Genomic DNA, 18,889 nt, shown 5'->3' with positions numbered 1-18,889 from the left:
GAGCGAGGAGCCACTTCCATTCCTGCTGCTCTCCATCGGCAGTGCAGACCAACGCCACCGCTCCCCCTTGGGACACCAGGGACAAAACAACACAGCCTTGCCCGTGCAGGCTGGCGCTCACATACCATGACTTTGACTACTGCAAATCAAAAGACACAGGTGAAGAGTAAGGAGAACCACCATCTGGATGTTGGTAAGGCACCTTCTGTACAAACAGCAAGTTGGAAACATTCATCACAGAAAATTCCTCTTGGTCTGTCCTCAGAAGACTTAAACTTGATGACCGGGAGATTAATCTTCTGCATACAACATAAATCCAAGTATAGCAGCAGGAGGCCCACACATGTCACACCAATCAAAACGGCTCAACCCAACCAGTTCAGGAAAGGATTACTGCAGTGGAATGAAAAAATTTGTTTTAAAAGCTAAATAAGCTAGCTGGTATCTTACAAACATTTAAAGATATGAAGATGTCTCCCACGTTTCTAAAAATCAAATGCAAGATTAGAAACGTGAAGTCAATATATTTCACCTCAGCCTGAATGCCAATTTATACGCTTTCTACAAGGTACAGATTGGTAAAAGCAGGAACAAAAAATAGATGCTACAGCTAATACCTCAGCTAAACAAATTGTCTACAGGAAAATGCATTAGCCAGAGAGATGCAAGAACAGCAGGACACTCAAATGAAATTGGATTCTCTAGATCATACGTCTAAAACATTAGAAATTCCCTTGTTTATCACTAATAATTAGTACAATAGGGATACTCCAGGCATAGAAAAACACAATGCTGACACCTGACATGACAGTTTGTGCTACAGAAAAACTAGATAGGTTTGAAAGGAAATAGAAAACAGGCATAAAAGGCCCTGTGGGATTAGTATAAAGAAAGATTAAAATAAGAAAACAGTCATCTTTTAGGCATATTTAGCTAATATAGTTATGCTGATTGTCAACATTTGTTTCCAGGTATTAATACAAGAAGGAAAAAACATATTAGACTGGTAAAAGATAAAAGCATTGCTAGGAATAATGAGATGAAATGCAGAATAAAAGTGTAGGCTCTTAGGAGAAGCTTCTAGACCACAATATTTACTAAATATGAATAGTCCGTTAAGTAGCTGAAGCTCTGACACTAAGGACAATTTATCCTAGACCCGTAGGAATACTCATCCGCGTACTCCACAGCTGAGCAGGTTATCAGAACAGGAAAGCGTGCAGCTTTTGGGCAGGAGCTGTGCTGGATGAGGAGCTCCTCTCGCCCTGTAGACTGCGAGCACAGAGCATGCCGAGCGCATCGTCAGAGTATGGGTTAGCTTCTGCGGAACAGAGTGCTCAACAGCAAACGGATGATCACTGGGTATATACAAAATACAATTAAATGTGGGCTAGGCATTCGAAAATACAACAAATAAATGCTATTATGCTAAATTCTTCAATATTTATTCTGCTCCTGTGTTCTGTAAACTAAAGGAACTCCTCATTAGTTAGGATTCACAGACTTTGGGGGTGAAGGGAAGGAAGACCTCATTAGTGGCACAGCTAAACAAATAACTCTGAGTTACTTCATAGTTTGTCAAGTCTTTTATTTTTGCTGTATCTATACATCCTATTTAACATAATACCAAGCTGTAGAGGAGGTTAGTGGATTATTTTCAAAAATAATTTTGTGATCCTGAAAGGATGACTAAAAATGATTAAAAATAAAACAGAATTAAAATGAAAATAGGATCTCGTTCCTATGAGACCTGTGACAATTTTTCAATGAAGAAATTATCTCATGGAAAATATATTTGTAATAATTCTTGAACAGGAATGGTTGCATTAGGTACCGATTACTCATACATGCTCATACCTTCTTTTGGTCTGTACTGACTCCTTACCAAGACCGTACCAAAGTGAATGCCACTTCCAGTAGCACAAAAGACATACTAATATTATTGATGAAAACCTTAAAAATGCATAAAGTTTGGTTCCAGTTTGGGGTACCCAGCTGGAAAATGAGAAGGGTCTCAATACGCAGAAGTTTCTCACTTTACTCAAAGTGAAGTCACTGGGAGCTCTGCAGCTCATCAGAATCAAACTCAACCACAAATACTTACTATAGCAAACACCTCTGAAATTTGAGGACTCCAAAATCTAACCCATGACGAATCTCCGATTTTTTAATTGTGGTAGTAAGCCAAAAAACCTAAAACCAAATAACCCCGCCAAAAAATTCTATTCTTCAGCTGTACAACACGGTTAGTTGAATACCTTTGTCACAAGGGTTGACAACATGAATTAATCAAAACTAACGAATGGCTGCACACAGTTGTACTCAGGAATCTTCCATCTGAACACTGCAGCAAAGCCTTCTCTTCGGTATGCCCCCTTAGATCACACTCATTCTTATTAAGCACTAAGAAGTTTTTAATCTTGGTTATACCTTTCAGTTGAGTCATTACTAGAATATTTTATTGCCTTCCTGAAATGATTAACAGTCGCGACCTTTTCAAAATTTGGAAGGATCTTTTCTGCATGCTAAGTAATACCACAATGGCTTAATTTAAACTACAGCACAAAACCAATCTACCTAAATAATCTCTGTCAACAATTAATTTAACATTAAGAAAGTCAAATAAAAATCCGTAGTCAGTAGCAATTCTGTTTTTAGTTCCTCTGCCCTTTTTAATATCCTGCTCAAGGCAAGAATTATTGGTGACAAAACCAGTCACAGTTATCACATCAATTTAATTTCAGTGCACGAAGCCAAACTCACTTCACCTGCAAGAAGCTGCAGAGATCAATTTTTCAACATCACAAAATTCCCACCATTAAGGTTTCCTGGTTCCTAGATCCTAAGAGACTCAGTAAGCCCTATGAAAGACCAGATCACCATAAAAAAATCCCCCACATCTCTATTGCCTCATATAAATAAACAGATAAATAAATAAAATTGTACCCCCAAACCACAATTGTACCAGCACATATCAACAAAAAAGTTACTTGAAGATGTCTGCCACAAGAAAAGGCAACTGAAGAGTACTGAACAGCTCTGAAATTTTAAGTGATCATTGTTATTTCTTTTCACTCAGATAAAATTACCTGTAATTTTGGTGAACGGTTCTCCCTTAGAGCAGGCATATCTACTCAATTGTTACAAGCTACAGGATTCCCAACCCAAGGCCTTTATGTCAAATGGGGAATATCAGATAATTGCCTACACTAGGGTCACACTGAAATGAAAAATAAAAAGTTATTTCCAATTGCAACATACTGCTGGGTTTAGAGATTTCTGTATTACTTTAAACCCAAAATGCCTTCAAAATGCATCTGCGTGGAAAGGTGACATATGTTACAGTGCACATCTATAAGTCTCTGAAATTCTTTATTTAGCTTTGAAATCCAAAATTTAAATTTCTAAAAACGCAGATCAAGAGATCCAGGATGAAAATAGGCCATTTGCAGCTCTGAAAAGCATTTGTATTAATGTCTGCTGTTCTCAGTGGAGGCAAAGTATTCTTGAACATTAACATCTCTGCTTTAATTCTATTTGAGCGACACTTTTATCTCTCCTATCTCTTTTTAACCTTTATCTGTGGTAATGGTTTGTGTTAAGTCTTGTTAATTAAGACTGCAAGCTCATCAGGGAAACATCCTCCCCTTTGTTTTCCAGTTCCGCATCACGCCTGGCAGCAGCAATCAAAAATGCATTAGACACTTGGTTCAACAGAACCATTTCACCGAATTACAGAGTATAGACATGAAGGTCCTGAAGTCCACCTGTGTGCTTATAGCAAAATGCTTCTGCTCATATAACTTAGTGTTTTATTAATATAATAGGCTTACTGCTTCTGGAGAGACATTTTAATATTGACTATTAAAAAAGGAAATAATCTATCAGAATTAAATCATTCCCTCTTTCAGCCAAGAGCTGATGCCCTTCAAAGGTTCACAGGCTTACCACAGCATCCCCTCCCACCACACTAACTTCCCAGTTTGGTCGTTGTTTAGCTAAATGCTGTGTATTTATTCTCTTTGTCTAAGGCCCTGAAAGTTGGCTTTTAGTCTATATGACAGGGTTCATAAATTAGTGACCCTGAATTATTCATTAGATATCTAACCAAATGCTCTACTAAAACCCCCAGTTGCTTTAAATCTAACCAAAATACATTATATATTCTATTTTTCTCTATAGAGCAGTAAAAACTACATTTTTTTCAAAAGATTTCTTACGGCATCACTAGCTTTTACCTTAAGTGATACCACAATAAAAGGCAGATTTAATAATCTGTTTCAGTTTCTTATCTTCCCTTTCCTTGAACCATTAATATAAGTGAAAGCAAAAACGTAACTCAGCTTGTTATCTTTGCAAAATCAAAAACATTAGGCAGGGTATTATTTGCCTCAGGCAATGCCATTTCAAGTTTGTATCACTACTACCCAGGACCATTCAGTTTACAAAGAAAAAAATGTGGATTTGACAATGACTGCTGCCACTCATTTACAACGAGCAATTGCTCTTTCACCAAGAAATCAGTTTCCACCCCAGTACATTTGAATGAACAAACCTGTGGTGTTTATTACATAGGAAATATTTTCCCTAAAGTCTTGAAATAATTGGAATTTTTTCTCTTTACCTTCATAACACATTAACAAGAGAAATCAGAAATTAACCAAGACCTTTCTTATGAGAGCAATTTTATCTTTAACAACTCGGAAATTAGATTTTTAACAATGAAATACAGTGTTTGTTCGGGTGAGAATCACTACATAAAAAAACCCAACCAAACCACTAAATGCCTGGGACTTAAACCTCCAGGTTGACTGCTCCAGTCGTCGCCAGCTTGGGGGACGAGTTGCTCTCCTGCTGACAGCATTTTCCAATGTCTAGTCACTTATCTTGGAGACAACTTCAAAACTGAACGCTACGCTCCTGGTTTTGCAAATTTTGACCGATATAACCGATACATTGCATTGCTTGAAGATCTGTGACTATTTGCCTTATATTGTCATGCACACAACTTTAAACGAGGTTTTTCAAACATCAGCCCTATATATTTTTGAGCTCGCTTCCATACTCATTATTTACACAGTTAATAATGCAACCCTCAATGTTGTGCTTGACTATCTCCTGCCGTGTTCTCTTGCTTCATCTCCCATCCCTTCAGCACAGAAGCAAGATCATGGTTTCTCAATTTTAATGTCCTTTTGAGATATACCTAACAAGTGAGAATAAGTCAAACAAAAGACTGAGTAAAAAGCCAGGTCTGATATTTGAGCCTGAATGATGAGAGGTCCAGCGATAGAGGTGATGGTGAGCGAGTGAGTGATCTAGATCAGGATCGACAGGAATACTCTGACACAGAAATGCAATTGTCATCTCAGGCCACAGGGAGAATTTGTAACTTCTTCTACATCTATTATTACAGAATAGATCCATGATCTTAATTCATAATATTTTTCAAATTTCACTTTGGGAATTAACATCAGTTTAAGTCCTTTTAATTCCTTTTAAATTATTTTACCAACCATTAAAACCAAACCCATTTCCCAAGTCCACCTTGAGGCTATTTTGAGCGAGTACACTACAAAGGGAGTACGCTGTCCAATATTGTTAGTGGTTAATATTATGTGAATCCTAAACAATACAAATATGCTCTGAATACAATAAAACAACCTATCGGAAAATATTTCTACCCTACAGAGTAGAGTCCTGACATTTTTTACTTGGCCTTCTGTGGAGTCCTAGTTTACACAATTTGAGTAAATGAAATTCCAACCCGAAGTATGAAGACTATTCTCAAAAAAACTTCAATGCTTTCCAAGAAGATTCACATTCAATTCTCAACAGCTGACCAACTGAAAGCATTTTTACAACTTGTTACAGATTTTTTTTCGTTGTAAAACAACAACTGACAAGTACAAGACAAACAGTAATAATTATCTATGGCGGGCATGCCGTGTATCGCAATTGCGAATGCATACAGCAATGCAAGAGCTTCTTTCTGGGATATGCTGTAAAAATAGCAAAGCCTGACATTTAAAGATTTTTCTTTTTCCTTATGGAGGCAGGTTTCAAGTACAGTAGTGCAGATTTTCATCAATCCTTTCTTGAAAACAGGGCAAAGCCTTAGGTCTTGGTGATTTAGGAAGGTGTTTTTGTTGTAGGCAGAGAGTGGGAGAACACATCCTTACGTCTACGGAGATGATAGCTTAACACTTCCGTAAGCTAGACGAAAAGGCAGCAACTGACTATAGATCCTAGACTTACATAGATTGCCAAGAGATTGTACTCCAGAGAAGCCCATGTCAAGATCACGTTTGTACGAAGCGTGGGCTTCTCATTACGCCAGCTCCTCTTCCAGCGTGCATCTTCCAGTGTTACCTTCTCCATCCTGTACCGTCTTCTCTCTTTTGTTCCTTCTTTGCCATTATGCCAATGTAATCACCTGCATCTCACCACCAGTACGATGGTGAGGAGATCTCGAGACGGTAGGATTGTTCCTCCTACATTCTTCTCAAAATTTAAGGATATTTGTCTTGCAAATATCAGTTCAATTACAATGGAGTTCTTTGGGGGCTTTCTGGGGTTTTGAGGTGTGGGGTTTTTTGTGGTAAGGACATCACTTATCATTTGTTACCAGCTGTCTTTGAGAGCAAAAATAAATAAATAATGTCTTAGTGGCTACGATTCAGAAATACACAACATTTGTGGCTTCCATCAATTTCATCTGGAACTGAAGGAGTGCAGTATCAAATAAAAAGGGCTGCCTTGTCATAATTTATGAATATATTGTGACCTCTTGATGAGTATGTTTACTGAATGTACACATCGGTTAAATCTAACAGCAAACGGTTGGAAAAGTAAGCAGCAAGCCCAACAATGGCTGGAGGCAGCCCAATCTACAAACACTGGAGGGACAACGCAAGAGCCATTTGTCTTCATGTTCCACCTCTGACCTCCAGCAGCTCAACAGAATAGTTTGTTAAGGAGATCCAGTCTGACAACACAGACCTTGACTAGACTTAAAAGGACACATTCACTAAGTGGGAAGAGATAGCTTTGGAAAACAGACTGATACTCAGATCTCAAAAGTTAAGGGTGGCTGTGGCTTGCCATCATTAATTTATAGTGACCATAGTTAAGAGACGTGTATAATTACTACTTGCTTTGAAAGCTTGCCTGCTTAAGTCAACCACTAAACAAATACTTAACCACAAAATGCTATCCACTTACTCTGATAACCACGAGCAAACCCAGTTCATCTCCAGAGTACTGCAGTCCACCCATGCAATGGGATAACTCAAAGCCCTCTGCTTCAAACTGGAAAGCACACGTTTCCCAGCCACAATACTCTGTGATCCCACATCCCTCCCTCCCAAAACCAGAACTCAGGCAACCGGGATAAGGACAAAGCCAAGTACATGATTCGCAGAGTAAATTACCACAGTAGTAGCAACTGGGGAAGGCAGCACGGCTGGAGAGGCACAGCATCCAGGTAGCCCCAGCCCAGTCTCATGGCTGGGACACAGCGAAGACACCGCTCCCTTAGGCGCTGCATACCATAAAGGATGTACAACAAGGATGCTAGGAGCTCTCGAGTTGTGACAGCCCTCAGGAAATCAAGCCCTTGTACACACTGTGAAAGCACTCATGACTGTGATAACTGAATACTTATGGAAAATGAGCCTCCCTAGGTCTACCTGCCTCATCTGGTTTTTATACAAATATTTCCATTTCCTACCCATCTAACTTGCTTGAGAGGGGACAGAATAAGGCAAATGGGCTGAGAACCTCTTAAACGAGCACTCGCGTGTTAATGTACAGGAATTAGATCCTCAGCTGATCACGCACTTGTGTATGAACTCCTACAGTGGGACTCCCAATCACTCAGCCACTAATAGAAACCGTGCAAACCTCACACTGAGTGCCATGCCATTTACCCATCAGCACAGAGGTGTCTCCATCTGTGGTGCATAAGAACAGCTTGATTTTATGACAGAGGAAACACTGCTCTAACTCAGTCTACTCGTATTGGTGGTCATTATGCTGCTATTTCTGTTTCTGTGAAAGCTGCGGTATGAACAGTCTTTGGTAGAAATAGGAACACGTTCCAGGTTGTGTGGTAAGGGAATCCCATAGAAATGTATATTCCCAGATGAGTAAAATCTACTAATCTAAGGTTATCTGAAGCTGCAAGAAGAGATGCCAATATAGACAGAGACATCCCAGTCAGAAAAATTATATTACCTACTCTGTTCTTTTAGCATATTCATAGGAAAACACCAGTATTACGAAACACATCTGCAATACTGGGCAGAGAAGGAACTCCAAATGCTGGACTAAGTGCCTGGGGAGAGCTACAGCACAGAGCCACCAGAGGCAGATGCTTGTATAAGGCTCTCCAGCATAGCTTCTCAACAACATGGACCCGTACGTCTTAAGCAAATACTTCTGCCAGAGTACACTACCTAAGACTCTTAAAAGCAAATGCTATTGCTATGAAAATGCACGGGGACTTGATTTTTCAGGACAAAATTCTAGTTTTTCATGATAAGGTAGGGCTAGGAACAGAAGTGTCTCACGCTGTGAACATTGCTTATTTTCCCAGAAGTTTTACTATGTTATATGAATAGCATCAGGACCTGGATATACTTGATTTTACTTTCTTAGCTAGGTAAATTAGTCCCCACGTTGCTTTCTGCAGCATTTGAACAATAATAGTCTGCATATATGTTTGCAAGTCTTCGGGAAACACGCATTCAAATCTCTTAAGGGTGGTTTAATAGAGATTTGAAAGCTGGCACTGAAGTCTAACTGAAAAGTAGATGGCTGTATTACAAGCCAGCTTGAGGCTGGCAGTGTATTCATTAGGTATTCACACCCGCTCGCAGATGCAAAGACCCTGGAGGCAGTAAGCGTGTAGGTTACTAACATCAGGTCCTCACCTGAGAGGAACAGACAAAACTTCCTCCAAAGCCTGAATCCGAAGGGAATTTCAGAGGTGACGGTCAGATTTGGAAGGCTGAGAAGAACTCTGCGTCAGGTCTTCAAAGCTTTGCCTTTTCCAACGGCATTGGTCTTTAATTCCAGCAGCTGGCTCTCAGAGCTGTAACTGCCTAAGGACAGTCTAACATGCTAGTGACAAACAGTGATTGAGTCAATTAGAATAGATGCAGAGTCATCCTGAAATTGTTTCCCGCAGGATTAGTCTGCTGTCCAGCTCCTCCTGCCTAGCCCTTCTTTCTCTCCCATTCTCTTCTTTGCCTTGGCTCTGGGTTCCTTGTTAACCTCTTCTCGAGTTTCCACATGTCACATCTGATTGTTGTTCATTCTTTCCCCATCCTCCTCAGAAAAAACACTAAATAAAATAATCCATAGATAAGCAAGAGGATTGCTTATCTAAGCAATATGGGATAGGATGCTTTTAACTTGTTCATTTTGGTAACTCTTTTCCCCCTATCTTGTCTTCTCTGCTAAAACCAAGAAACACTGCAGTACATAGCACCCGACAAAGAGAATTTCAGTCTTAACTGGATGATTAGGTCTATGATAAAAAAAAAACTTTAAACAGCAATACATAATTTGACTTAGTATACCATTCTAAGGAACAGAGATCTGAAAATACCCTTGAACCGACAAGGACTGAATGCCTTCTGAACGGTGCCGAGTTCCCTTAGACCTCATTTCTGTGGCATGAGCTCCAGAATGCACTGGGCTCAGCACAGGTTCAGACCCTCCAATTATCTTGGTAATAATGAATCCAATAAAATGGAAGAGCTAATTTTGCATTATTGTTATGAAAGAAAACTTTCCCTCTAACCTAATGAAGTTGTCCATCATTATGCAATTATTACCTGCATATGTACAATGTCAGCAGGGTTCATTAAAGCTTTTTGAGACGAAGTAGCAGCACAAAATGTTTCTAATTTTCAGATAGCTCTTTAGATGGTTCTTTGTATACTGAAAAGGCAGCAAGCAGCCGTTCATTTACGAACTGTATTCTGCATATTTCAAGAAAATACAGTAAATACTATGGTAAAAACTACGCACCAATATCATAAAAGGAGGTCATTTCTTAAACATTTTTGCTGTACTTGCCATTTGTCAACCTGTATCAGTGTAAAAGTGCCTGAGCTGAGAGAAAAATCAATTGATTTCTGTTTTCTTTTACCGATAAAATGAGATTAATGTCTTCTTATGTTTCCTTTCAGGAGGTATGCTTTCAGATGGTACAATGTGCTTGCTTTTCCATGCCAACATCTAGACAGCTAGCTACGTCAGAAATCAATAAAACAGGAATCCAAGAAGTTACTGTACCAAGGCAAATATGCAACGAAATGCAAATTATTCAGTATATGCACATGTAGGAATCTACCTGAGTATATTTTTATTCAGAATAAGACTCCTTTTCCGAGGTCTGCATCATGATGCATCGTACACTGTACACAACTGCACGATGAAAAATCATCATCCTAGCAATAACTGAACTGCATAATGCTGGACACATGGAGCTACTGGAAGTGCAACAAAAACTCTTTCTGTACATGAGTCCAGATTGATTCAGGGCAAATTGATAAAATGGTTCCCATTTAATTCCATTAACTGCCATGCAGATGTTTTGCCTTCTTAGCATTTAAATCTGTTGTGGAGAAAGCTGCAATAAATTGCTCTATCATGATAAAATGCAACTTGCTGGCTTAGGAAAAAAAAAAGCGGCCTTTAAACAACATTACATTGAACATAAAAAGGTAAATTCAGTTCTAGTGAGTGCAGGCATCCTAATTCTACTCATAAAAGCTCCCTTTTCTAGTCCAAACAAGTTCTAGGCAGTAGCAAAGTAGGCAGCTTCCTAATGTAGCAGATTATTATGGCAACCAAAAAAACCAAAAAAACCAAAAAAAAAATCCATGTCCCCAGTGCTTTCTCTGCCAATGACAGCATGCCAGCTGGCAGCTGCTGCTGCAGAGAGGGAAGCTGCTGAGATAAAGAGGCTGGTGGATACGTCCGGCAGCAGGGTCGGTCAGTCCAGCCCCTGCAGGGGTAACCCCTTTGGCTCACCCTGGCCATCCATCTCAACGCTACCATTCGTGGTAGGACCCCATCTCTGAAGCGACCGAACTCTCTGCACCACTGCGAAGTTTTGAAACAGTTCTTTTTCCTACTCTGATGTTGTCTGTAATGTCAAAAAAAATACCTCAAATGTACATTTTTGGTCCCTCAGCACTGCCCCCTCCTCCTCCCTGTCTGTCTTTCCTCCCTCCTCAACCCATTTAATGGCCGACTTGAATCTACATCGTCTTGTCAGCCTTCCCACTCCATTTTCTTCTCACATTTTTGCCAATCAGTTTTATTGGAAAGAGTCAAAACTCAAAGCAAGCTGGGTCAAACCTGATTCCTATTTAAGTGCACCATCCTAGCGACGTGGAAAATGTGAGTATACTACAGCCCACCACACCACAAGGAAGGTCTATATTTAGCAGGAGGTACTAGTAGATCAAGCAAGTGTTTTGTCCAACACAAAAAAATTAGGGTTTTTTCACCATAAGAAGAAAATAAATCAGCTAATATATTGCTGTTTCTCCAGAGTCGTCATCTTATTTAATGTCTGCTCTGTTTCTCAGCAGTATCTATTTGTAGTGGTGAGAGAACAAAAAAATTTGAGAAACTTAAGTTTTTAAGTTTTCTACCAGTGCTTCCCAATGGTAGAGGTTTATCTGAAAGAAGAGATTGAATCTATGCATGTATTTCTTGGAAAATAAAACCATATTTCATATTAATAATTTTTTCTATGGGTAGCTCTGGCAATATTTTACCCCAAGACATTATCAGCTGCTGTTGCACCAGTCTTCTTGTTTTACTTTAGCATTATGCTTGTGTGTCACTATTTCAGTACATTTCACAAAAGTCTATTATTTATCGGTCATAGCCTTATATTGTACTGAGACAGGAACTCACACATGTCAAGCAATGCTGCCTATTGATTCATAAAGCACCATATTTTTTGTCAGACCAGACAGCAGAATAATAACGTGTAATGAACAACACGGATCCAAAAACTTTCATCCATGAACCTCCCAAAACTTGGTAGAAGTCATAGCCTCCCATGAGCAGAGTTCAGGTCTGTTACTTCCACTTTGTACATCATACCCATGCAGGCAGTCCAATAGGAAATTGAGAGCAACTGTAATTTTCACGCTGTCACTTCCCAAATCTGCTCTCTTCTTTCTGCTTCTCCAAATCTATGTTTGTGAATCTGCCCATCACAGAATCAGCAGAGCATTTTCTGTGGCATTGCTTTAATTCACCTCTGCCAAGAACATTGTCCATGTTTTAACCTGAACTAATTTTTGACTATTGCAGAATGCCCATACTATGATCATTACGGAAGAACCTACAAACCCGACTTGTCAAACTACCCCCAAACTCGTACCATGCGACAGAGAAACACGCCATCATTGTGGAAGCCATGTGATGTTCTCATATGGTAATGCCAGGTAATACACAACAAACATGGAGAACATTGAGGAGAGCTAGCTGTGGTTATTCAGAAACAAAAAAGCTGAAAAAGATTTAAAAAAAAAAAAAAAAACGAAGAACCAGTGAATGTATAGATCTGCAGTGAAGCTAATCTACACTGCATAAATTATGTGGCAGACACATTCGTGGTTTATCAGTCTGTCCTGGCAACCAGCTCAAGCACGTAAGAAGCAAACTGTACCTCCTGGAAACGTACAGCACAAATCTGTAGATGCTATCACAATGCCGAGTTTCACACATCAACATAGCTTTCAACAAAGCTAAATTCAACAGTAAAGCTTCTTTAAGAAACCATTTTGGCACAGAAAACATTAACTTAGTAGTTAAGCCTGTGTATGAGAGTTGGAGGGCATGGCTTCTCTAGGCAGGTCCCAGCCACCACAGTTTAAGTCATGAAAACTCTCTGAATCTATATTCCTTATAGATTAGCACACTGTAGACATTACAAACTTACTCTAACTTAAAGGTATTACAAATTCCAGAAATAGCATTTATTTCTCTGGGAATGGATCCACCCTCTCTCTCCCTCTCAGAGAAATGGCTGAACCTATCAAAATCAAATTATCATTAATATCATATTCTGTTGTACTTTGCTTGAATCTTTAATAGCTGGTGAGTATTTTAACGCCATGTTTTCCCACATAAGTGGCTGGCAGGTGAAAGAAGTTTCTCCTTTCTGTCCTCCGTGGTTGTAGACAGGGTTTAGAAGCAAGATACACAGTCAGAACAGATGTGAAGATTACACAGCTGGTTCTGTGTTTGCTGTGTGTACTTATTTCTGTTGTCTGAAGCACCCTTCCCTCCTCACCCTCATGTCCTTTGGAATCCTTCCTGCCACTCGCTGCTAGCGCTCAGGCACTCTCCTTGGGACAGATGGGAGAACGTATTCAGCAGAGAAAAAGAGGGGGACCTTCTGGTTTTTCCCCATCCTTTTCCCCACTCACTTCAGTTTGTTTCTCCTAGGACTTTCAGTAGATAACTGGGCAACACAGTGTGTCCAATACCAGTCCCAGTTCAAAAGAAAAACTCCAGAAAGCAAGAGAATCATCCTATTTCTCTGGGGGAAAAAAAAAAAGCTGGAAATCACATCAACAGTCAGTGAGAAACACAAACAGATCAGCTCATCAAAGTAAAGACAAGTGTGTTACTCAACTCCAGAACCATGGAAATGCATTTTGCTGTATATATAGCAAAGTTGAAACGGGTCCAAAAGCATATCATTGAGATAGGCTATGGTGAGAGACACTAGCTTTGCCTCAAAAGCAAAAGTCAGTTCCTCTAGCACAGGTATTGGATGAAGCTGGCCAGGAGATCTCAGACCAGGGGCCCTGGTGCACAGGATGCCAGCACAGGGCAGAAGCCACCTCACCGCACTTGGACATGGCAGGGCTTGGTGCTGAAAGGGACTCCCAGAGGGATGGGGTCCCACCAGGAGCTCCACTCCACCGCATGAGTGGAGTGACTTGTACACACCACCATAACATGACCAAATGACTGGAGAAACTCATGGATCTTATAAACTTCTGTTATCCTCAGCAACTTCAAGTATACAGACAGTCTCCAAGAACTGAATTTTCTGAAGCACTATTCCAAGTGTGGGTTGTCACTAGGTAAGTCTTTCTTATTTGGTTCTAGAAGCACAATGATCAGAAAGCAAAACAAAACGTGACATCTTTTGATAGCTTGGATATGCCTACAGTACATTGTGCAGCTTCAAGTAATTAAACTGATCAGTTGTTATTCCCCAGGCTTGGAAAAAACTCAAATGCTACCACTCTGACTGGATTGTGCCATACTATTTAACTTACTAAATTCCACCACTGAAGATTATTGTGTAATGAAAACAAATCATGTTTTCAAAAAATTAAGGCTAGCATATGATTTACATTTTACATTATATTTTAAAAAGCAAATGTGTGTCTGTATTTCAATTGCATTGAAGGATAACCAAAAGAAAAAACAGAGCAAAATTTCCTAGTATACCATTTCTGTTCTGTCCTGTATTTTCTTTATAAACTAGATAACAGGTATAAAGAAAAAACAGGCTTAAAACCACCAAAATGATGAGAGTTAAATGTGAATTAATTTGAAAAAAACTCACAAAAGTCTTAACTAAGACAATAAACATCATATTCTAGAAATCACTTCATTAAAAAGCTAGTGCTCATCACACAGCACAGCCAATGACTGTCTATACATTAAGAAACTGAGTAAGTGATCTAGGCTGTAGAAACATTATTGAAGAAGTATTTATAATTGTGAAGATAAATATTGCAAGAAAACTAAAATTGTATTATAAACAGCAAAAGTGCACTTAGAACTTCTCTACTTTCTTCTAGAAGACATTCAGGATCTTCCAAGACACTTCTGAGAAGGACCTTGCTTTGAGTGTAATCCCAATGATATTAACAGAATTACTTGACAAAAAGAAGATGGCAGATATGTAGAAAATAAAAGCCATTTTTAAAACTATTGCTTTGAAAGTCTTCAGGCTAAGGCCAGGGCGAGGGAGAACAGACCGTGAGCTGTGGAGAGGGAACGTGCCGTTTCTGTGTTAGTACTGGCTCACACGAGAAAGCGCTGTGGACCAAGCCTATCTCCTTGTCTTCTGGAGATGCTGTCCTCTCTCCAGTGACTGCAGGGGAAACTCTGCAACTAGGGTGCACTGCATGTTCAAAATTTAGATGGCTACTAACAGGTATCAAGTCATGTCAAGTACTGCTTGCTCTTTTCCTCACAAAACCCCCCCAAAATGCAAGTGATACAAGGGGAACTATCAGAAAGGAAGAAATAGGATATGGGCTTCCAGGATCTCCAGGACAAAAGTGATAGATGCAAGAAGAATGAGACTTGTGGATTCTGGTGGAGGAAAAAGACTGAAGGCTTAAGAGTTTTTGTACTGTTATTTTGTATGAATGAGGCATTTGAAGACTGGACACAGCAACAGCAGCCATGGAAAACTGTTTAAGGGGTTTGGAGCAGGAAGGGATCAGCTTGACAGATGCTTGAAGGCAACTGCGTTGACATGTTGGTCATGTACTGCTGTGAGAACTGGATCCCGAGGAAAAGAAAGATTCGGCGCACAGAAGCATTTGAGTCATGGCTTTATTTTTAAAAAATATCTAAAATTTTGCTTTCCTGTTTCTTTTGGGATAAGATCAGATGAGTGGATATTGGAGAAGACTGGTGATGACAGAGATTTCATCAGCATAATCAGGAGAAAGAAGTTGAAATGTATTCCGTTATAAAAGAAGGAAAATGCCTAGAAAAGGCAATTAGTTAAAAAGGAAAGGAGAAGAGCAAGGGAAGGCAGAAAACTAAAAATAAGGGGCACAGAAGAGTGAACAGAAGATTCATCAAGTAACAACATTAGCAATGATGATGAAGGTGGTGAAAGATCATAATTTACCACGCCACTAACCCCCAAGCTGAGGAAGTTTACTGCTTCATTGCTATTCTAGCCTATTTATGAGGCTATGAAAGTTATAGATTCTATGATATCCAACCACATGAATTAATTTCCTTGCTTAGTATTGCTGTGTAGTTGCTATTTCTTGTCCACATACTCCTGAGGTGATGCCTTTGCTACCCAGACACCACCTCCCAGCTCAACACAAAAGAGCCCCTTACATAAGTGGCATTTTTGCTTAGCACAGGTGATGATGTTTTCATGCATTGCACAACAAATTTACAACTAATAAACAAATTCAGTTACATAGCCGAAAGTACACCATCTACAACACACATGCAACAGCTGTACAGACATTCTAATGAAATGTTGTATCGCACTTACATAGTTTAAGTTCCCTCCTGTTTTATAACATGCTAAAGCAAATGGAAAATATGTCTGGATTTGCTGTATGTTTTGACTGCACTAAACATGTACCCGCACTCATACATTCTGGAAACCTGTCCTTGCAAGGGTGATTTTCTTGATTTCTACGACAGCTTACTTCTTATCTAAGGTTAAAACACTTATGTGCAGTGCAGTTCATAACCACCTGATATTAAAAACTTTAAAAAAATTGAAAGAGTATGACAACCTTCCATCATTCCATTTAAAAATGAACCCAGAGTAATCCCACCTCCTTTACAAGTTGATTCAAGTAGAGATTATGTTACATCTATAAATATGTGTGTGTCTGCATATATATATATTTTTTTTTTCACCTAACAATACAGATACCCTGTGTCGAGTCTGACCACGTTCTGCTCTACCAATTCCCAGCAGTACCGTCTTCCCACAGCACACATTTCTCCAAAGATGCTAGTGGGGGTAAGATGAGCAGCACCCCACGGTTTCAGTGCTGAGAGATATGACAGATGTTCAAGGGAATTAATGTGTATAAACCTAAACACTACTGACTACTACCAATTAAAATGCTAGAGGAAGCTAAAGAACACACTGAAAGCGTTACAGCACGTAACCAGTTTGGGTGGCTGTTATTACTGCTTGGATTAAAAAAAAAAAAAAAAAAAAAGGGCAGAAAGTCTGCGTGATTCTAGAATTCTAATTTGAATTGAATGCCGCTACACCCCGAATGCATTTCAGACTGTGTTTAAAAAAATTAAGAAGTCAGTTATGCCAGTTCTACTCAGTACAATTCCCTGGTATCAAAGTTTACAGTTTTTCCTCTTATTTTTCTTACTGTTTAACAGCACAGAACTGTAAGAGCTATTAATCCACCCTAAGCAAGTAAATAGTAATTCACTTCAGAAGTACGTACGGCTCTGAAATATTTCAGCATGACTCACATAAACCATTTTAAAATAATGTTCTATTTTAAAAAGTAGCAGACAAGGATGGGTATTTCAGATACCCCAAAACAACTGGCTGATACAGATACAAGTGGGACAGCCTCATCCTCTCTCCTCTGATTCAGTCTGTGGAACAGGAAGGTAATGGATATGGCTACCTGTGAGCAGGGTTTAAAAATATTCACGTTACTGAAAGTTTCTGGTTTAATTCCCACAGTCAACTAGTGCATATGTATAGAGGCTTTTGGAATTTAAGAGGTGGACCGTACGAAACCCACATAGAGTAAATTTAGAAAATGAACCAATGAGATTCTCGTAGATTTTCCTGAATTATATATTTTGATTACTGTTTATGGCATGGTTTAACCAGGATAACTGACAGTCAGAGGCAGCTCACAATCAACTGTAATGGCATGCAAATTGACTATTTGGGGTTAATAATTTGAAGGGAGGGAAAAGACAACTCTTAGATGGAGTTTCCTTGAAAAAATGGCTGAAAGAAGGGGTATTTGTAGCCAGCAAAAACTGTTTAAAAGCCCCTCACAGTGAAGTTAAAGCCCTTTTCGGCATTTAACTCCAAGAGTACCCTGCCCAAATCACCCGCTCTGCGCTGCACTGTCATCTGCAGTCGGAGCTGACAGGAGCAAAGAAAAAAACAGGTCTTGAAGGTTCTGAAATGAATTAATGTGTTCTACCTATAACAACATAACGCCTGGGAAAGTTACCGGCTGCTGCCTTTGTTCAACAGAGATTAACCATGGCACACATGAATAATGGGCTGGATTTAGTCAGGAGAACAGAAGCTGAATGACAATTGTCGAGGCACTGCATTATACATACTTTGGCTGCCTTCTGCTCTATTCATTTAACACTTGCAGGGAGTACCGTGAATGAATCTCAGCTCATTTTTCCCTGTTAAAACCACAGCTACACACACTGTTTTGTAAACCCGCGCTGATACCCGGCAGATCTTACCATGTATGTGCCACCGTAAAGCGACGACGCTGGCGGATGCTTTTATTCACGAGCAACTTTCTGAAAAAGCATGGAGAGTTCCTCGGTGAACTGCGAGGAGAAATTTTTGGAGATGTAGGTCTGTTCCCAGGCAGCTTGGGAAGCTCGAGCTCTAAATGCATTTGTTCTTTGAAAGTCCTTATGTAAATCTCCGACTCTGGAGTAGCAAGTTCCCTAGAAGAATCTTTTGTTGTCATAGCTTAGACGTTATGTGAGCTCTCACCATTCAGAAAACGTAACAAAAACACATCACGCAGGCATCGCCGCAGATTAAAAACGCTGATAAATCGGCAGAGCTTACCCTGCTCATTCACAAGGCTGGGCTCCAAATGGAAAGGCTGCCTGAAGCAACAGCAGCATAAATCGAAGGACGATAAGCCAGGGCTGTCAGAAAACCCTTTATCAGCCCAGCTCTCCCTCTGAAAATGCGCCAAAGTGTTTCTGTGTCAGCAGCCTCCGTGTGGATGCGGCTTGCCTGCCAGCTACACACCGACGCGCGCCGGAGCCATTCAGCCCCGCACACCAGCTCATGAAAAATTCATAACGGCCGGCTCCCGATCAATCCCTTTCCTATAGCATTTTGGCTTCA

General features: G+C 39.8%; 1 protein-coding gene across 1 annotated transcript in view; it reads right to left on the bottom strand.

The window, feature by feature from the left end:
• Window positions 1-18,497, bottom strand: part of LOC142412950 (uncharacterized) — a 116,914-nt gene extending 98,417 nt beyond the window's left edge. Inside the window, exon 1 of the mRNA XM_075508938.1 lies at window positions 18,262-18,497. Coding sequence (XP_075365053.1) covers window positions 18,262-18,497 — 236 coding nt within the window. The remainder of the gene's footprint in view (window positions 1-18,261) is intronic.
• Window positions 18,498-18,889: the final 392 nt, after the last annotated feature.

Source organism: Mycteria americana, chromosome 7, assembly GCF_035582795.1.
Source record: "Mycteria americana isolate JAX WOST 10 ecotype Jacksonville Zoo and Gardens chromosome 7, USCA_MyAme_1.0, whole genome shotgun sequence".
NCBI lineage: Eukaryota > Metazoa > Chordata > Aves > Ciconiiformes > Ciconiidae > Mycteria > Mycteria americana.
The sequence above is the reverse complement of the archived record's forward strand: the minus strand, read 5'-3'. Positions and strand labels throughout refer to the sequence as shown.